At 37.4% G+C, this 22,455-nt stretch overlaps 1 protein-coding gene across 1 annotated transcript in view; it reads right to left on the bottom strand.

The window, feature by feature from the left end:
• The window catches only part of snx30 (sorting nexin family member 30), a 63,705-nt gene extending 45,233 nt beyond the window's left edge, over nucleotides 1-18,472 (bottom strand). The window contains exon 1 of the mRNA XM_039759404.1: nucleotides 18,195-18,472. Within this exon, the coding sequence (XP_039615338.1) occupies nucleotides 18,195-18,332 (138 nt within the window). The 5' untranslated portion in view covers nucleotides 18,333-18,472. The remainder of the gene's footprint in view (nucleotides 1-18,194) is intronic.
• Nucleotides 18,473-22,455: the final 3,983 nt, after the last annotated feature.

Here is a 22,455-nt window from a genome sequence, read left to right as displayed (position 1 = left end):
TTATTGGCACCCCTGGAATTTTCCCAGAAAATGCACCATTTCTCCCAGAAAATTTTTGCAATTACAAATGTTTTGGCCATGACTGTAGCAGATAGCTTGATATTCTTTTGAAACTGCATATGCTTGCAATAGATTTTAACAAATTTATATCCTGAACATGATTATGCAAATAAATTTGAAGAATTTTCTAGGTTGGCTAATTAAAAAAAATCCTTAATGCCAAGTTTTCTTAAAATAAATATGTAGTATTTTGGAATAATCTCATCAGTTACTTACATAAAATGCCTTTACGTATCAACAATTGTTGAATGAATATACATAAAATTGGCATGGATATCATCAGGAAAAAAATGTTTCCTTTTACAGATATAAGGATTGGTTCTTTTAAAATATCAATACAGCCAAGGAGGCTGGGGCTGCAGGAATTGTGTGGCCTAGAGGCAGCAAACATACCTAGGAGAGACCACAGCTTTTCATTCAGACAGACCACTTAAGCACTGGTTCCTCACTTTGTCTCATATGTCAAGGAAATACCTTTCAAACCTATGCAGATTTGTAGAGGGTGAGATATTATTTAGTGTGCTGTTAAGGAAACCAGAAACAAGCTTACAGCTGAACATGCAGAGATGCTTCTGTTCATCAAAAGAAATCTGCCACTTACTTTCCCAAAAGAATCACAGACCTTTCTAGTGGCAGGTGTTCCCCAATGACTTTTGACCTGTCTACCTTTACACCACCTAACTATCTTAAAAAATGGGATAGCAGTAAGAGCAATGTTCTTATTAAGTTTAGCCAAATTCCTGTGAACATTGTGCTATATTATCACATCCCATACTGAAAGGCATGAAACAATGCTGGATTGGTTTACATGCATTAATTTATGTGATTTTTGTTTCTGTAAATTGAGAGTTATTTTGAGTCAAATTTCTGTCTATATGATGATCTCTACATTGACTTATTTGGTCAATTTTGAATTATTTTACTCCAAATTATAAGACGTATTGTTAATGTTAACATTGAAGTTGACAATTAATGGACATAAACAAATACTATCTTCCAACCTCACTACAATGCCATTGGTAAATAATAAAAAATAAGTTTCAGTAGTTGTACTTGGTTTAAAAAAAAAATGCTATCGATGCATCCCTAATTTGATTCAACAATGTTATGGTCAAGTGTGAAACCTTGTATTGGTACCAAAGTCAAAAGTTTAATATCGATCCAACACTACTCTGGATAATCAAGGTAAACAAGGTGGATGAGCTTGTTGAACTGTATGGTGAGTTCTCATTATAATTGTTCTAAATATTCTAACAGAAAGTGATTTTCATTATTAGCAAATATCTGCCTATGTGTTTTTCACTTAGTACCACTGTTATATTCTCAATAAAATATAAGACACAAATTGAACTCATAAGTAAGCATCAGGATTTATTAAAAAAATAAAATAAAATTCAATTCAGAATGAAATTCGCTTTAGGTTTGCTTCATACTGCACAACTTTGTGTCAAAGAACATGTCAGACTTAGACTGTGTTTACTGGATATTGTTGCCTTGAGAATGTCTGATTACACAACTGGGATTCACAGGAGATGACAGATTGAGCTGACGTTTTGACTTTGTTTTAACATTTTTTCCCATTAAAGACTCACATTTTTTGTTTTCTGTCAGGCAAGTAGTTTTTTTTCTCCCAACAGCTATTCCCATGTCACCCCATATTATTCATCGATTTTCTCCTTCCTTAAAAATTCTGTAAATAGAATTTTTGAAAAGCTGCTGAACTAGCACTAGTAAGAAGAAATAATTAAAAACTTATAATTGCTACACAGCTCAGTAATTTTCTCTTTTAAAGTAATCTCTGAATTCCATTTCCAAGTTCAGATAAAGCATGCAAGCCATCTATAAAATCAGTGAAAATACAGTAGTGAAATCTCATAAGCTTGTATTTTCCAGTTTGACTGTCAAGAAGCAACTATTAGTCATTAGCCTGACTCAGGTTGCTGTGCTGCTGTCTTCTCTCTTTAAAATATCAAATCTACATTATTTTAATGCAGCAATAGAGTGGGTTTACTAGCCACTTGGTAAGTGAAGGTGGGCTGCTTCAGTCAAACACAATCAATCATCAGTATGTTATTAGCCTGCAGGCACAAACCAAAATACACAGTAACAGACAAGTATGCATGGTTTAAAAAAATTATGTAAAGTAGTACTGTGTTACACAAGAAAATAAAATAGGAGGGGGTGGGAAGGACATATTTGATAATAGAGAAAATTCAGTTTACTATTAATGTACAAAGGAATGCTGTGAAGCAGTGTTTTATGAAAATATTAAATACCAAAATAAATTGTTATTTGATGCGCTTAGACCTAATCAATTGATACCAGGAGAGCCTCTAGTTCTCCCAACACTAAACAATAAAAAAGCAAACTGGCTGGTTAAAAAAATTATTGAAACAAATTAAAGTAAACCTGCTGTCAGAATTTAAAACTTCTAAAATAACACAACAGCATTCTTAAATAAGGTAAAAAAAAAAAAAAAAAATTCTTAATGAAATACAATGTTTAACTGTCAACATAAAGTTCACATTGTAAGAAAACCTTTAATAGGTCTTAAGAGGCACTATATACAGCAAACATTTATATCGTGCATATCATCCACAGTAGCATTCTGCTAATATCGACAGTATTTTGGTATACATTTTGCATGCAGGTTAAGCCTTGTCACACTACTTTTCCACAGATGTTCAGTCATTTTCTCCATTCACATAATCTTAGTGATTGGGGGCCAGTCACAGCCCACATTTGTGACCGCAAGCCATGTGACCTATTCAGTCACAGCAGTCAGCAACTTGCAACATATACAGTAGATCCCCTGCAAAGTCGCGGCTCAGGGTTCGCGGACTCGGTCGTTAACAAATTTTTCCTTCGAACCTAACTATTAATAGTTAGCGGAAATCACAAATATCCTCTACAATTTTTTATGGCTTTTTTTTTGTGGCAATACTGTAAAGTAGAGAGAACAGGAAGTAACCACTGAGGGAAACGCGGTTTGGGATGGTGAAAGTAACCAATCCGAGAGCGTTATTCATTTCTCCTTGCTGCTGATTGAATGTTGCCCTGTGATGCGTCTCCAGGTGAGTGGGCTTACTACCACTGAGGGAAACGCGGTTTAGGATGGTGAAGGCAGCCAATCCGAGAGCGTTATTCATTTCTCCTTGCTGCTGATTGATTGCTGCCCTGTGACGCGACTCCAGCCGAGTGTCGTCGTGTTTTCCATTTTGTTATTGTATTCACTTTGTTATTCTTAAACACACAAGATGTCGCCAAAATGCCCTGCACCTTCTAAGGCTTCTGGCACTGAGCCTAAGTGCCAGAAGAAGTTTAAAACACTCCAGGAGAAGGTTGAACTACTGGATTTGCTCCAGAAACTAAAAACTTATGCTGCCGTAGTGCGCCACTATGGCATTAATGAAAGCACCGCATGCTACATAAAGAAGAACGAAGCAGCGATCCAGAGTACTGTATCTGTAAGTTTCTGTGATAGTGCCAAAAAGGTAATGACCGTAATGAATAAAAATATCGTCAGGATAGAATCTGCCTTGGCATTGTGGATCACCGACTGCAGAATGAAGAACATCCCCTTGGATGGTAACATCATCTGTGAGAAAGTACGGAAATTGTACCAGCAGTTCGCGACAGTAGACAATGTAGCAACTTCCCATCGCAATGATCCTGAAACCTATAAAGAAAAGCCAGCATGAAACCCCACCAGAAGAAGACCCGTCCAAAGATACGACTCCTCCTGAAGCGCATGAAGAAGAGGCGCCACCCGAGGCGTTTTACATCCTCTGCATCGTACTACACAGCTACTTCATCATCAATATCATTCATCATTGGCGAGTACCCATACATTTTATTGCATTTTAATTAAATGAAATTATTATGTATTTACTCTACTTATAACAAAGAAAACGACAGCGCATACCAAAGAAAATGCGCTTGCATGAATTATAGTACATATAGCGGTAACATCGGTATTTTACATTCTAGCACTGCGGGAGACATAGCAGTACAGTACTGCACAGTAGACGGGTTTACCTTTACATTTTATTTTTAGGTAATGTATTAATTTATTAACCTGAGTTTGCAACGAAATTAAAGTGCTTTGGGGGCATACTGTATTTAGGGTTTAAACTATAAAAATGAGCATTTAAAAGGCATTTTTTAACCACATCCAAAAGTCGCGGATTTTCACAATTTGCGGGTGCTCTAGGAACGTAACCCCCGTGAATTTTGGGGGTGTACTGTACAGTATATATATTAGTTTCATATGTGTCATACATTACATAATTCAACTAAAATACTTTAATTGATCACATTTATCTTGTTTGAAATTGTCAAAAACATTCCCAGAGCAAGATCCAAACTTCCTGAGCTCTTGCATCACTAAGTCATATGTTTTGGGAAGTAAAATTTTGTATCTGTTATGTTATTATTTGTTTGAGCAGTATGCCATTGTATTGTTCTGCTTTTCAAAAATAAACCAAAAAAATGTACAGACTAAGATCACATTTTTAACTAACAGTAGACACTAACAGATCAAATAAATACTGTAATATGATTTAGTTCAGACTATGTATTTTTTAGCCCTATATGGTATTACCAGCTGGGGATATTGTTATGGAAACCATTACCTCTGAGGGTTCATTTACACTCAGGGGTGTACAATACCAGCGGCAACTAGGGGAATTCTACCTTGGTGTCACTATCACTGTGGGAGGAAGGCTCAGGGGTAAGAGAGAGAGAGAGAGAGAGAAGAGAGAGATTTAGTTCATATTCTGGAAATGGGTAAGGGCTCAACCACGTCACCCGACATACCATACAATACAATATAGTTTATTTTTGTATAGCCCAAAATCACACAAGAAGTGCCACAATGGGCTTTAACAGGCCCTGCCTCTTGACACGCCTTGACTCTCTAAGAAGACAAGGAAAAACTCCCCAAAAAACCACAGTAGGGAAAAAATGGAAGAAACCTTGGGAAAGGCAGTTCAAAGAGAGACCCCTTTCCAGGTAGGTTAGGCGTGCATACAGACAGGGTCAGTTATAGCTGCCCATTTAGGAAAATACAGAGGGAAGTCACAGTCTTATTTTCTAATTACTCTTTATTATGAATTTTATATTTCCTTACTTGGATGTTTACATGCTAAAGGAACAGCTTGTGATGCTTGTGTCATTACCTGGTGGTCAGTAGACACACTGTGGGTGTCAGCTTCCATTCTTTCCCTCTCTCACAAACACAAAAACATTTTATGTGTGTAGATGGATATAGTGCATCAACCTGTACCCCTCTCTACCTGCTGTACATATGTACTTTTATATAACATAACATTCTCAGACATATGTATTTCCAGGGTAGTGATAGTTGGGGACTCATCATCATCATTAGGAGGATTGAAGCGCAGGTGTGCTTCACAGAGAGAGAGTCTGGCACGGTGTGTTGCCTTCCGGAAGCACAGGTAGGAGACCTCCCTGAAAGGGTGGATAAGCTCTTGGCTACAGTGGGGGTGGATCCAGTTGTCATTCTCCATGTTGGAACAAATGACATACATAAGGGTAGTCTGTCAGTTCTGAGATCCAAATTCAAAGAGTTAGGTGCCAAGCTGAGGAGCAGAACTGACAAGGTAGTCTTCTCCGAAGTTCTGCCTGTGCCACGCGCCAGTCCAGGTAAGATTGAGGAGATTAGAAGGCTTAACGCGTAGCTCAAATCTTGGTGCAGGGTAGAAGGGCATAGGTTTATGGGGCATTGGGACTCCTTTTGGAACAGATGAGACTTGTTCCACCGTGACGGGTTACACCTTAACTGGAGGGGCATCAATGTATTGGGGAGGCATATGTGTAGGCTAGTCGAGGATTGTTTAAACTAGGGAATGGGGAGGGAGTTTAGGACAGGCCAGGTTTAGATCTATACATTGAAGAACAAACAATGGTGTAGAAATAAAAATGCATAGTAATGTAAATTCTAAGCAGACACTTAATAGGAAACCTGGCTAAATAACAAAGATGGGGATGAGTGTAACACAGAGGGATACACATTTGTTAGGAAGGATAGACAGAACAGAAAAGGAGGTGGGGTTGCTCTTTATGCCAAATAGGATTTAAATGTAAGTCCTCTTCAGTTGGATGATGAGCCCCATCTTAATGAGGACATGAGGCTTCGCCTGGAAAATATTAGGGAAAAAGGTCTTATTCTAAGAGTGTGTTATAGACCAGGCATGTCAAACTCACTACCATTGGTATGCCACTTCGACCACCATACATGCGTCAGCGGGCCGCACTGTAACAAATACTATTATACAAAGTTACTGTAGCTTTCTTTCCAATACTGAAAACTTTAAAAAAATGTAACACTTAAAGTTTAAAGAAAGGCAATTTATTTCCATACACTCCCCATACAACAGCGTACAATTAGAGACTTCGCCTCTTAGCTAGGTCCTTATATTATTATATTATATTCATTGCTTATATAGGAGTCTTACACTGTGAGATCTATTTCTTTTGTCCCGACACTTGGCATCTCTTGTTAGTAACCAGTTCATCAATATCAGGCTTGAAATCTTGTGCACCTGCAACTTTTATGAGGGATGAAAGGTGCTCGACAGTAAGTCTTGAGCGATGTGGGATTTTGGAAGCTTTCATTAATGAAAACAATTGCTCACAAAGGCAAGTGCTTCCGAACGTAGACAGTACTCTCGATGCCAATTTACAGATCTTCACATACGAGGGTGACAGGTAAGCATACAAGCCTGGCACACCAAAGTATTTTGCCTTCAGAATAGAATCTGACTGCAGTTCAATCAATTTCATTTGGATATTCTGAGATGCATTCTCAACGTTGTAAGAGAACAGCACAAAGTCCTGTTCGTGTAAACTGAAATCATGAAAACGCTCACTGAATTCATTGCTCAGTAATTCAAGTTGGAAAACAAATCCTCCAAAAATCAAATTTTACTTTACTAAGTTTACTTCAAAGTTTATATTGTAAAATAAGCTGATATGCAAAAAGCCACCTGACCTACACCAATTTTACAAACTCAAAATCACAAAAATATGTTAATAAACAGCTCGCCAACTTCTCGCGTCCACTTCAGATCTTCAGCTGTAGTCTGCACTAACTGTTCGTTACAATACTAGCACAAAATTACATAAAACTAGAGCAAAAAAAGTGAAAATATGTGAGCTATTACTACTCATGATGGTCAGTTCTGTCCAGTGGCCAGTCTCAGCAGCCCAGCCAGTAGTGTAACCTAGTAGAATCAGTGGCCCCTTCACCCGCCAATGTCAATATGGTATCTTACGAATGGCGGGTGGCCTCATCCGTTGCGGACACTGCATAGCTGCCTCAAGCTCATGGCACACTTCTATATGCGCGTGTTCGTAACTTGAAAACTATGTGGCGGCCCATGATATCCTCATTACGGCAGAACGTTATACTACTACATATAGCGTACTGCTCCGACTCTAGCGACATTAGTAAATATAGCGTACTAATTAACAAGAAACACAATGTTTTTCAGCCACATTGCTGTCAGCTGTGTCATTATTTTCTCTTTCTGTTTTATATTAAATATATATTGGCATGGCGGCCCCTGGGGTTCGGTGGCCCTGTGCATGTGCACAGTTTGTACATGCCTAAGGCCGCCCCTGCTGCAGCCTAGCACTTCAGTTGTGACATTGCGGCTCATTAATAGTGATGGGTCGTTCTTGAACGATTCGTTCATTTTGAACAAATCTTTAATGTGACTCGGGAAGAACGAGTCGTCTCGTGGGAGTGATTCATTCAGTCGCGTATGCGCATTTGCGCAACTTCCTATAATTTCTGTATTGGAATAAGCTTAACCAACTCAGTCTGAGCCGGAAACAGAATTGATTAGTTCATCTCTCGAGTCTTCGGGTTCTAGTCGTTCGTTCATCACGCAACAGCCCCATAAGGTTAACCTAGGCAGTCCGAGTCGGAAAGAGAATTGATTAGTTCATTCATCGAATCTTACGAGTCGTTCTTTCTTTTGTTACGTGACCACTTACCGACTCAGTACCTCAGTCAAATACTAACGTAAAATTACATTTGTTGTATGTTGGATCATATTTAGAAATTATCATAAAATTATCAAAAATATCTAAAATGCATTTTCTTATAAATAAAAAAAGGTCTGTCAATTTCTGTCACCATGATTTTGTTACTGTTTCTTGAGGATCTGTGGTGTGTTACTTTATAAATAAATAATCCTGTTACAAATAAATTATTGATTAATTATTGTGATCAACATTTGTGTAAGCAGTAGATGTGTTAGGGAGGTAACAGGTAACATTTTAATTATATTTTGCTAAAATGAACGAAATGACTCGAAAAAAGATTCGTTCATTTTGCTGAACGAGACTCAAAGGTCCGAGTCGGTAAAATGATCCGAACTTCCCATCACTACTCATTAACTTTGGTCAAGGCTCATGGCTATACTAGCAGATGACGTTTCCGGTACCGTAATGCCATGGGAAAACGCGCTTTTGTCAGAAGGCAGAAGTAAGAAAAGTCAATAAGGAATGCCAAAGATGCAGAATGATTCAATCACAAATGATAGTAATCATTTTGTACAAGTTCAGTGCTATCCGGGGGCCGCGTGTTTGACATACCTGTTATAGACCACCCAATTCAGACAGTAATTTCAACACACATCTTTTTAGTAATACAGTAATCCCCCGCCTATCGCGGAAGTTGCATTCCAGACCCACCCGCGATAGGTGAAAATCCGTGATATAGAAAGACCACATTATTTTTTTTTTTTATATAGTTTAAGCCTTAAAATACCCATCTCACGCGCTTTAAACACAGGTAAACTTATTAAAACACATTTTGTAAACACATATGATATGTGGATTCGGGCTAATGATATGAGTAGCATCTCTCTATTATAAAACATTTTAACTTCACACAAGACAAGGCAGTAAGATAGGCTAAGAGCTGCTGTACAGGCTTTTAAATGATTGACACGCAGAGAGACAAGCTGAAAAACAAGCAGCACAGAGCCAGCACAGCATGCATTGAGCTCACCCCCTTCCCAACATGAAGTGGCAGGAGCGTAGGGGAGCGAGGGGGGTTTGAGCGAAGCGATCGTTACTAGATCCCAGCACTTCTCCTTAGGTGTGTTCAGCCATCACAGACCTACACCCCCAACACAGAGGAAAAAGAACAGGCATGCATCTTGGCAGAAGCAGCACAAAGTCAGTAGCTGATCTGTCCACTTCTGCTTAGCCTGCGTTCAGCTGCCCCCCTTCACAAAGAGAGTGGCAGAGATACAAAGTGCAAAAAGGACAGCTGCTGTACAGGCTTTTAAGTAATTGACGCAAAGAGCGACAAGCACAACACACAGCTAGCTAGCAGCAGCAGCAAGACACCAGATGAACCGATCGTTATCTCTTTAGCGTGCATTCAGACCCCCCTTCACAACGCGAGCAGCATTATAAGTCCCGCGAGAAAGTTATTTAACCACGCCCGGGGCAGGAAATAAAGGGAAAATATTGTTTTTACAAAAGTTTTAAAGTAAGAATGAAAATGATTAGGAAGTCACTGTGCATTGGAGAGATTCCGAAGGAATGGAAAATGGCAAATATGATCCCATTATATAAAATGGGTGACAGGGCAGATCCAAGCAACTATAGGACAGTAAGCTTAACATACATCACTGGAAAATTAAGGGAAGGAATTGTTAAGGATAAAATTGAGCAAAACATGGCAAGGATAAGAGTTATTCTGAACAGTCAGCATGGGTTCAGAAGAGGGAGGTTGTGTTTTACTAACATGTTGGAATTCTATGAGGAGGCAACAAAAGGATACGATCAAAGTGGAGCATATGATATTATTTATGTGGACTTTCAGAAAGCATTTGATAAGGTGCCACATGTGAGGTTGGGCATCAAATTAAAAGAAGTGGGGGTTCAGGGTGATGTTTTTAGATGGGTGCAGTATTGGTTCAGACAAACGAAGCAGAGGGTGATGGTAGAGGAACCTCATCAGAACTGGCCGATGTTAAGAGTGGTGTTTCACAGGGGTCTGTGCTTGGACCGCTGCTATTTTTTATATATATATATATATATATATATATATATATATATATATATAATGATTTTGATAGGAATAGAAGTAACAAGCTGGTTAAGTTTGCAGATGATACCAAGATAGGTGGATTAGCAGATAATTTGGAATCCTTTATATCATTACAGAAGGACTTGGGCAGATTTGTGGCAGATTAAATTTAATGTCAGTAAATGTAAAGTATTGCACATAGGAAGTATAAATGTTAGGTTTGAATACACAATGGGCAGTCAGAAAATCGAGAGTACACCTTATGAGAAGGATTTAGGAGTCATAGTGGACTAAAGCTATCGAACTTCCCGACAGTATTCAGAAGCCATTAAGAAGGCTAACAGAATGTTGGGTTATATAGCACAATGTGTGGAGTACTAGTCCTTGGAGGTTATGCTCAACCTTTATAATGCACTGGTGAGGCCTCATCTTGAGTACTGTGTGCAGTTTGTATCTCCAGGCTACAAAAAGGACATAGCAGCGCTAGAAAAGGTCCAGAGAAGAGCGACTAGGCTGATTCCAAGGCTTCAGGGGTTGAATTATGAGGAAAGATTAAAAGAGCTGAGCATATACAGTTTAAACAAAAGAAGATTAAGAGGTGACATGATTGAAGTGTTTAAAATTATTAAGGGAATTAGTAAAGTGGATCAAGACTGTTACTTTAAAATGAGTTCATCAACAACACGGGGACACAGTTGGAAACTTGTTAAGGTTAAATTTCGCACAAACATTAGGAAGTTTGTTTTTTTTTCCCACAAAGAACCATAGACACTTGAAATAAGCTACCAAGTAGTGTGGTAGACAGTAAGACATTAGGGACTTTCAAAACTCAACTACATGTTTTTTTGGAAGAAATAAGTGGATAGGACTGGCGAGCTTTGTTGGGCTGAATGGCCTGTTCTTGTCTAGAGTGTTCTAATGTTCTAATTGTCTATCCAAATACATTTTTTTCTGTAACTACTAGGTCACAATGTAACAACATGGGCTCAGTTTACAAGCCACTAAATGCAGTTTGTACACTCTGCCTGCAGGTTTTCTCCAAGTATGCCATCTTAAGTCACATTAAAAACCCATGCAGATTAGGATGACTGGCAACTCTACATTTGAATGACTGAGTAGGTATTTCATATTTGTTTCCTGGTTGTACACAAATCTCCTGAGACTTCAGGAATTGACACCTTGAAATTGCAGACATGTGATCAGAACACAGATATATGTGTCAACATTTAAAAGTTCATTAACTAGCAAATTTTTGCGTTTAGTGGACATTTTAATTGTCTGACAGTCCAGAAACTAGAGATAAACAAATGTATAAAATGTCTAGTACGAGAGACCCGAACAGTAGAATATTTGCTACAACAAGCTATGTTAACTTCAATAACTTTGATAATGTTGCAGCATCACCAAAGAATGACGCAAAAGAAGATGCCCTGTTGCTTATCCACTTTATAGCAAAGATGTTCTCCTAGTCTATCATACATTGCTTTTCTAATGACACTCATTTATTCTGTTAAAACTGTCTAAGCACTCACTTATTCAAAATGCCAAGTATCGTGCAACATTTTCATTCTTTGCTATTTGGAATCACCAGTTAACTGGAAGGAAATCTACACAGTCATAGGGAGAATATGCAATCTCCAAACAACAAACCAGATACAAGATCCAGAAAAGCTAACTGCTGCTCTCCTTGTAAAACTTAAAGGTTCATTTGAATTTAAGGGTATAATACAACAACATGCAAAGTTATTACTTAACCTGTGTTTTAGCAACACGATTCCTGCTAGTTTTCATTTTCTACAATCACCAAAAGCCAGAAATATGTACTGCTGACAACAGGCATTTTTGTTTGATGGATTTTTTTACTGCTGATTCATCACAGTAAAACATGAGACAAAGCACTTACAACACCCTTTACAAACATGCTTTTAACTTTGTCTAGTTTTAGTGTTGCTTGTGGATAAATTAATTGAAGATGACGTATGCTGATATAGAAATCAAGCCTTGCCTTATAGTAAGTTTAAACAAACACCTTGCCACAAATTTCAAGTATAAATAACTTGGTGATATATTACAAATTATAAAAGTAGAAACTAGCTGCCCCAAGAGTCAATTTTCATTAACATAATTACACACATGCCTAACACCTATCACACCCTACTCCAATCCTTAGTCTTATGGGTGAGGAGTCTAAATGACAAATTAACACTATTTTTTTTTTTGAAGGCTGCCTGGCCTCTCTGCAGAATTTTCGAGCTCAATTCCCTTAACAAGGTAAGGAGCTTGGCAGTACATAAGAAACGCAGAGTAGAACCACTGTCTCTCTAGATAAAGAGCAGCCAGATAAAGTGGGTTAGACATGTAGCTAGGAATCTGTTCCCTGCATGCATCCCACAGGGCCGGTACCAAATGCTTTCCAAAGGAAGAACACCTAGGTCGCACATGGCACATCATAAATGTTAACACTGAATGCCTGAGAAATCTTTATTGAACCCAGAAGTTATACTAACTATAGTAACCTCATCATTCTTTTAATTTATAACTAACTGAGTCATGTTGATCTTGTTTCTTTACTCGATAAACTGACCAACATGAACTCTTCTGATAATGCTGTTGGGCATGTAATGAGTAATATTAAAGGGTGACATTGGTGGATTCGGACTGCAGTTAAACCTTTAGAAAGTGCACGGGTATTTTGGTTGAAAAGTGATCTATTTGTTTAAAAAAATATATATATATTTTAGCTGAAGCCTAAAAATATAATAATTTTAATACTTCACCAATGTACAGACAAGCTCACTATGTTACAATTCATCTGTTCTTCAAGCTTAACTTTGCTCATTTTGTGTGTGTGTCTACAACATTAATTGTTTAAACTCTTATTTAACCATTAATCAACCTGTAATTATCATTTTAGCAGTTAGCTAGGGAAATGTTCTGAGGGAACTACTAAGCAGGACTCTCTTCACAAGTTGTGATCTAAATCTATAAATTTAAAATGAATCTTTGTAATGAGATACAAATTATTGCAGGGTGCTCTAGTGCCTCTGAACCGTTCATCTAAAGTTAATGGTTTGCCTTTTAGGCCTTGTTCACACAGGCGTTTTTTGGATAAACGAACTTGCTCTGAACGTCCTAGACGTTTATGTTGCATTTTGTGGTGGCGATTGATTGACTTCTACACCGGCGTTCGTTTGTCTCTGTCTAACGCCAGCCTGCAGCCCAAATTGTAGTTTGTGTGTTAACCTGTGGAGGCAGTGTCGGGAACTGGATATGAAAGCCCTTGTCGTTTTATTTGAGGTGCCTCCTTTTAACATGGACCATTTTGCTATGTTAGATATTAATCTTCTTGTTTTAAAAATACTCGTAATACGGCGACGTAGGGAGAGAAAAAATCGCCGCTACTGGGTTCATCCTCTGACTGAATAACATTGGGTTAAAGGAAGTTTTTTTGTGCTTTATGAAGAAATGCGAAAATTTCCGTGCAAGTTTTTTAATTACTGTCGGATGTCGGTTTCCACTTTTGATTGTCTGCTGCAGCTGGTGCAATGCCACATTGCACGCCGATCAACCAATATGCGACTTGGTGTTAGCCCCAAAGAGAGACTACTTGTCACTTTGAGGTAAGGAAACAGTAGTCGAGCGTGCGCTTACACCGGTGTTATGCACTGACATGCCCCCCCCCCCACATAATCGTTATCAAATATTATATTAGAACATAAATTAATAGGTTCATGGTTTACAAATTACATGAGACAATAAAATAAAATAAGCAATATGAAAATATATATCCGGCCCTCCGAAGCGTAAAATAAACGCGCAGAAAACGAACTAGAAGCGGTTTCCTTGCATTCGTTGGGTTTTGAACGCCAAGAAAAAGCTGCATGCAATGTTTTTTTGATGCCGTATAAACGCGCTGCTGGACAAACGCACGTCACCAAAGCCCGTGTGAACACTCTCATTGACTCCTACGTGTAGAAAACACTCGGCGCTTGATCCGCACTCACCGGACGCCTTCTGACGCAAAAACGCTCGATTTTAACGCCCGTGTGAACAAGGCTTTATTTTAAACGTATTCCTTTTACTAAGCCGCAATTTACTATACTGCAATTCGGAATCAATGATTTAATGGATTTAGAGGATTTTTGCAGTTACTTTGAAAGATAACTTTTAATTGATTAATAAAAGACAGCAGCTTATCAGTAGTATAATGATATTCGCTAATCAACAGACAGAATTGAGTTTGATTGAGTTATGTCATGTTCTGGGCACACAACGGCCAACAAGAAAATGTATTAATGATTTAAACAGACACTGCAACCTACAAAGTGAAGGATTACAATTTCACTAATTTATTTAAATCTCTTCCTTACAATAAATGAATAAATAAATCAATAAATAATCAATTCACATGTTAACTGTCAGGCTGGCAACCTTGAACAGTCATTCTCGTAACACAAATGTTCTCAGATAGCCACTCAATTAAATTTCCTTAATCGTGTAATCAAATAGATTATTCAATTTAATTAAATAATGCAAGTTAATTGAACATTCATTAACATACCCAATTCAGAGCCACCCTGTCAGATTTAAACTAACAGAGCCACATCGCATAGCTACAGTATATATGTGCACAATGAAACTACAAGTCTCATCCTCCATTACGTAAGCTTTTACACTGCACATTTGTCAAGCCACCTATCCTACTCCTTTAAGAAGATTCCATAAAGGGCCCACTAGAGTTTTTCCAAACTTTTCAAATAAAATCCTTATACTGAAAAAATGTGCATTGCTAAAATATACTAGTCTAACAGGAAATCTGATAGCATCAGACTTGCCAGATACTGATATTTTGTCTCCTTTCAAACATATTTATCCAAATATTTGCTCTAAAAGTCCAAAGGCTTTATTTTGCTTGACAACTACATTTTTTACTTTGTTGAATTAAATTTTTTTGTTATGTGCTTTGTATAGTGTCTTCTAACAGTATGCTCTATGTATTTCACTATACAAAGCAAGGCTTGACTGACTGCTTGTCACAGAGAGAAGACAGTTACAATGGGAGGATCTACATCCTGATAATGAACTTTCAATTGAGAAAATAACAATTGTATTTTTAGTAGTTAAAACACTACAGTATGAAAGGAATTTTGCATAATTGCTTCAGTACACAGAGAAGGCTTGCCATAATTACTTTCAAGAAATATGCAAACATATATCAACTCATCCATTTTCTAACCCACTTATCCAGCTCATAATATTAAGAGAAACTAAAATGAACCACAACCAGCAAGGAGAAGTCAGTAGGTTAAGCAGGGTAAGTTTAATATATGAAGCAAGATTAAATGTAAAATGGTTTTGTTTAAAGCCAATAATTGGATTTAATAACAAAATCACTAAAGAAAAAAATAGATCATTTTTGAACTGTTTATCTAATTGTTGTGTAAACTGCCATTATCTCTGTCAAGCTGGTTGGCATGGGGTGGTTGAGGATACATAAGGGGAGGTGGCCTTGACATATGTCTCATGTCTAGACCAGCTTTTAGATCACCATGTGCCAGGCCATACTATAAAACTCAGTAACAGCAAACAAAGATTAGGTTTGTATTATTATCTCTCACTGCTGCCTACTATTAAATATTTTATTACTTTGTATATCCTTGTCTCGCGAATGGTCTTTGAATCTACATTTTTTATGACATTAATCATCTATAGATTGAACCTAAAATAGCTTTTCTGTCCACAATGGAACAAAAGTAAACAACTTTCTCAGGAAATTGTTTACTTGTTCCTGTGTTACAATCTTGTAAGCCAAAATTCATCAATATACAAAAGAACATATTCAAAATGCAGCTTACAGAACCCATCATTTGATTTATTTTAAAGTTATGACTAAAATGCAAGCTAAAACTCTGAGAAGCTTCTAACTTAAATTGTTATTACATCTGTGTAAAGATGACATTACACATGTCTGTCTTTCTTTCTCATAGCACATAATAGCCCTGCTTATTTCTTTTAACATTTGCTACAAGATGAATGTAGTTTTATTCCTAATTAAACATGAAACACAGAAATAAATTTAGGAAGGATCTCATTATCAGCAGTAGAAAAAAAAGCACTTTAATAATATTTGACAGATTTTCATTTTAAACATTGAGCACTTGGAAGTTATACTTTTGTGTGTTCACTTCTCTTAGAGAAAAAAAGGGGAAAAAAACTTGAATGTATTCCTTTCATTACAGAATAACCTAAAATTGATGTTAATATGATGCTTTAAAATGTGTTCCTTGCAAAGAATGCAGTAGCACTTTATGAAGTTAATCAAGCACTAATTTTATACAAACAATAACAGAAAGCACTTTTATTTTGGGTAATCATCTTATGCATATTGTTGCATTCTGCTCATTAGTGTTGTCATTAAAAGTAACTCTACAGTAATTAAAATTGTCTGCTTCAAAAAAAAAAAAAAAAATAAATCTTGCCAAGAAAACAGATATTCATATGTTCAGTTTGTCAGGAATAACTGATTAAAAAAAAAAAACAAGCTTACTATGTGCCCAGCTAAGAAATAATATAATAATCTCCACTGTTGAAGTGTATTTACTCTGATCCAGTATTGTTTTCTGTAAAGATAATCAGAGTGCCTGCACAGATTAAATCAAAGATTACAAAATATAATGCAAATATTATATATACACACACACACATATATACATATACCCACACACACATTGTATATAAACACATATATCTAATTAATGATGCATTAACTGATACAACATTAATTTTCTTTGTAGCAAGGATTCCTAAAGGCTGAAATTAAGAAACCTCAATTTTAGAACTAAAGCAAACTGTGGTAATATAGGGGATCCAAGCTAACAAAAATAAGGCATCTAGGCAAATGAGGAGGGAAAAACAAAAACAAATGAACAAATTCCAGGAAGAAAGAAACAAAGGAAGAGGGTGCCTCTATGGCTATGATTCTTTTGAGAAACCAAAGTCTAGCAAGCCAAGGTCACTTGGTCAACCTCCTCCTCCTGGACATTCTACAGTAAGGTATGGTATGTTCCACCAAATGGTCAACAGCTTTCCATAGACTTAACGATTCATGTACTAAACTAAAAAATAATACTGGAATACTATTTACTACAATACATAGAGTATGTATACACATTAATGCAGCAGTGTGTATGACATGATTATATTACTTCTAAAAAAATAGATAAAGACTAATTGTAAACTTTTTGAATGAGGTGACACAAAACATAATTTGATGCTAGTTATTAACTTATGGCAGAGTTTACTCTGAAATGTGGTCATTCTTCCTATTAAAGGTAATAAGTTGTAGGTTGGTGGTCAAATAAACTATATCCTTCTAGTGGAAGGAACAAAGCAAACGTACATGCACAACATGATTTAACAGAATGTTAGGAAGACATTTACTTAATGAACAAGTGCATGTGAGAAGCTCTCAAACTCTCGTTAAGCAAGGATTAAGCATGCACTATAGTGTTCTCTGAGACAAATACTATAATCCTAGACATCACAAATCATTTATCAATTTTCTACAAACTGTAGCTGTCGATTCACCAAAACGTCAACCGGTTCTTTATTTACAAGTACCACCACGAATTGCGTCTACAGACATCAACAGCAACGGTCATAAATAAGCTCTACGACTACGACTGTTTATATAGCGCCTTTCGTGACAATCCCTCAATTCTCTCAAAGCAACACAAACAGGTAAGACTAAAATAATGGGTGGTCACTTTCGATCAGAGCGGTTTATTTCCCTGACGGTACTCACAGAAAGAAATGTTCATTTCTTCAGCTCACCAATATTCCAACAGAGGCGATTTTTCTCCCCTTTTTAACGGGATTAGGCGCGCACTTTATTTCAAACAACTCTGGCAGACGGCAATACAAAACCCAGCGCCGCGTTTTCCTTCCCATTCTAGGAAAACGTCCTACCAACCTGATCCCAAAAGTGCAACCAGTGCTGGAGTAAAAAGTGTCTCCTGCTGAGAAATAAGGTTTGAGCCTGCGTATCTTCGCTTACCTTCTCCCCGATGCTGCTGGTGTTTGGCAATTCAGGGCTGGGTGTGAGGACGCCTTCTTCATAAGACAGTGGATGGCTGATATCATTAATGGATTTCTGGCCGGAGGTCGGCAGCGATTTCGGAGTGCCGACACTCATCGTGAAGGCGACGGGAGTGCGGGGCCCCCGCTGCTCGGCCTCACGTTAGCAATCAGCGCCTTAGCCGCTCCTTCTCTCCCAATGTTTCTGTGATATCCAGAGCACCAAACAGCCGTCACTAGCGATCAGCTGACCTGCCGTGCGCAGTCTCGGAAATGCTGCCTATCACACAGGAAACGAAGCCAAAAAAAAATGGGGGCGTGTGCGACACCTTGGATGAGGCAGGATGATTGGACCGGAGGAGATCATAGGCGGGGGCAGCAGACGAGCGGGAAAGTAATGGCCAAACTTGAAATATACCTGAATATCGTAGCAAGATTTCCGAGAGCACAGCTAAAACGAATGAAAGCAGACAGAGAAAGCGAATGCTCAAGCAATACTTTGTAGTGTCGAACTCTAATTTCATATTTCAGAATTCATCTTGCCCGAAGAAGAGGCCTGAGTTGCCTCGAAAGCTTGCATATTGTAATATTTTTAGTTAGCCATAAAATGTGTCATTTTTCTTGACTTCTCACTATATTCATAATGGCTGACATTGTACAACACCCAAGTACTACTGAAATCTAACAGAAACATATTAAATATTTGTAAAAAATAAAATTCACGTTACCACGATAGATGCTTGTTGCGCAAAATACCACAAAATGTGAGATTTCCGCAGGTTACAGTTGAATGGTCAGTGTCTTTTTTCATAAAATCACTGGTTACAAGGTACACTCTACCAGAGTCGGCTTTAGCATTGGATGCTCTATGCAAAGCTGTAAATGGTGCCCAGCCACCGCATTTGCTTTGAGTGAAATCATCTCTACTGTACACAGAAACCTGGAGAAACAAGAGAGAAACCAGGACTGGGGAGAGCAAAATTATGGCAGGGTTTGGATACAAAACAATGAATTTACCGTTGAATTTCCAGGAGAATATTTTATTTTTAATAACAATGTCTGTTTGCAAGACTGTCTCAGAAAATATATGCTTAAGGGGTGACATTTAAGAAACACATTATTTGTTTTTGCATTTCATGTTTATCTAAGGGGAAAAATCTAAATTTGAAACCTCTCGTATAAGTATTCAGAGCCATCATTCAGTGCTTTTTACAATTATCTTTGGCAGCAATTCCAGCTTTGAGTCTTCTTGGGTATGTTTCTACAAGCTTTGCACACCTGGGTTTGGGCAGTTTTGCCCATTCATCCTGGCACTTCCTCACAAACTCCATTAGATTGGATGGGAAGAGTCTGTAACCTGCCTTCTTCAGGTGTCTCCACAGATGTTCAATAGGTTGCACGCCATGGCTTTGACTGTTGCCACTCAAGGTCAATCAGAGACTGGTCTCAAAATCCCTCCAGAGTTTTCTTGGCTGTATGCTTCGGCTCATTGTCGCGTTGAAAGGCACACTGTCACCCCAGTCAGAGGTCAATCTGGCACTGGTTTTCTTATTTGGCTGCATTCATCCTTTTCTTAATTTTGACCAGCCTTATTGTCCCATGTTGCTAAGAGGCACCGCTGTAGCATGATGCTTTTTTAATTGTGCTTCACTGTATAGATGGTATTAAACAGGTGATGAGCAGTGCCTGATCTTTGCCTGAGATAGTGCTTTAAGTTGTTCCCAAAGAGTTTAATTTTTGCTTTATCAGACCAGAGAATCTTTTTCTTTATGCTCTCAGAATCCTGTAAATGCTATTAGCTAAGAGTGGCTTCCATTGTCCTTCCAACAGTTTTCTCCGTTCTTAGCAGAGGAGTTCTGAAGCTCTGTTACACTGATCATTGTGTTCTTGGTCACTTCACTGACCAAGGCCCTTCAAGCCTAGTTACTCAGTTTAGGCACACAACCAACTCCAAACTTCTTTCTTTTCACAAGTGTTGAGACCACTGTGCTCCTGGACACTCAGCGCTTTAGAAATTATTTTATATCCTTGCTCTTATGCCTTACCACAATTTGCCACATTTTAGACACATCTCAAGGATAATTAAAGCAAAATTTGAAGTGTCACACTAAAGGGTCTGAATAAATGATGAGAGCTCAGATTTAAAATTTTTAAAACAATTGCAAACTTTTTTGAAAATATGTTTCTATTTTGTTATTATAGGTTATTGATTGTTGATTGATTGGCAAAAATAGAAAATGTATCAATTAAAAGTTAAATCTGCAACACAATAAAGTACAGTGGGATGCAAAAGTTTGGGCAACCTTGTTAATAGTCATTATTTTCCTGTATAAATCGTTGGGTGTTACGATAAAAAATGTCAGTTAAATGTCAGTTATGCACCTGCCTGATTTCGTTTGAACAATTATTGCACACTTTCTGTAAATCCAATAAACTTCATTTCACTTCTCTAATATCACTGTGTGTGTCTCCTATATGATATATTTAACTGACATTTTTTATCGTAACAACCAACGATTTATACAGGAAAATAATGACTATTAACAAGGTTGCTTTTGCATCCCACTGTATACATAACTTATGGGGCCAAATAGCAAACTCAATAAACTTCTTCACTTGTTTGACTTCAGTCATGTCTTTCTGAAAATTAAAAGAAGTCACAGACATGTCCATCAGCTGATCCATCCCTTCTAAAACTGTTATCTGTCTGAAAGTGTGTTTTATTTGTAATTGAAAAAGTTCCTAAAGGGAAAAGCGAAGTCCGTTCTCTCATAAAATATATAGTTTCTTTGATTTTTTTTTTTTTTAATAAATTTGATTCTTTCATGCTGTAAGCAGCAAATAACTGGGTTGAGTACCTGATGGCATTTTCCTTATTGTTCCTCTTTCTAAGCTTTCAAGTACATCTATGTTTTCAAACACTTCTTCCTTCTTTCTCTGGATGTTTTCATTTGTAGTGTGCACATATTTACTGTTATCAAATTCCTTCCTTTTCAAAATTTCATTTTACTATTATAAGTTTTCTTAATATAATGATTAAACTTTTGTACTGTTTAATAATCTCTAGAATTATGACAATTTTACAGGCCAAGGCAATGTAGACTGCCCTTGTTTGCTTTGCTGGAAGCCTGTATTGATAACAGCCAAGAAGAAATAAAATGCACAACAAGTAGATAAGATCGCCAGAATACAACAAGATGAGAGGAAGACACAGCTTGTTTGCCTAATGAACTTCAAACCCTCTGTCACCCTCTGTCATTAAAATGGCCAGATGCCAAACAAAAGATAATGAAAAGTCTAATATAAAGGTATTATAACTATTAGCAATTAATGTAAACAAGCATGTTTTAGCATCATGGAAATATAATTTAAAAAGTGTTGAAACGGAGCACACCTGAATTTTGGCAGGGCTGCGATCAAGAACCAAGAGGTGGAGATATGTCATGTGGCATTCAAAGATCAAAACTGAAGAGTCAAAGATGTCACTACCAAGTACATTACACACAACCAAAATAAAGTAAAGAAACACTAGCTAGAATATCAAATAACTACTGTTCAATAACCACAAACTCAGATAACGACACTCTGTGTGGTTCTAGTTCAATTAATGTTGCACAGATGACATCACCATCTATGACCTCTAAAAAGTGCAATGTTAGCAACAGTTGCAAGCATTATGGCAACCATGGCAACACCCCTGTGAAAGATGTAAAGTAACAAACCAAAAAGAAGTTTTTAATTCAAAACTACAAATATAAAACAGAGATGACAAAGGTAAATCGCAAAGTTTCAGAAAAAAAATAACAAGTCTAAAGAAAAAAATGTGAATATCACAAAAAAAAATTAAACAAATCTCAAATCCTGACAGCAGTAGAGAGTGAAAAAGAGAGATGACCGACGATCAAGGCTCATCATAATAACTAAAATCACCAGCAGAGTTATGAGCATACAAGAGAAGATGAAAAAGTCAATAATAATAATAATAACAATAATAATAATAATTCTTAGTACTTAGTAAATGTGGAGCCACTTTAACCACTACTCATGTGTAGTATCCACTTGGAAGTAATGTCACCACACATTAGCTGTTAGGTGGTTCAGTTGTGTGTGAGAGAGAGAGACAGGGGCTGATTGGGGGCCAGAATGACTAGGCCATTGTGGGCAATTTAGCCTCGACTCTGGAATACACCCTACTCTTTATGAAGGATGCCCAGGGATCTTTTATGACCACAGTCAGAACC

This window comes from Polypterus senegalus, chromosome 7, assembly GCF_016835505.1.
Source record: "Polypterus senegalus isolate Bchr_013 chromosome 7, ASM1683550v1, whole genome shotgun sequence".
Lineage (NCBI taxonomy): Eukaryota > Metazoa > Chordata > Cladistia > Polypteriformes > Polypteridae > Polypterus > Polypterus senegalus.
This window is presented reverse-complemented; position numbering and strand designations above follow the sequence as displayed.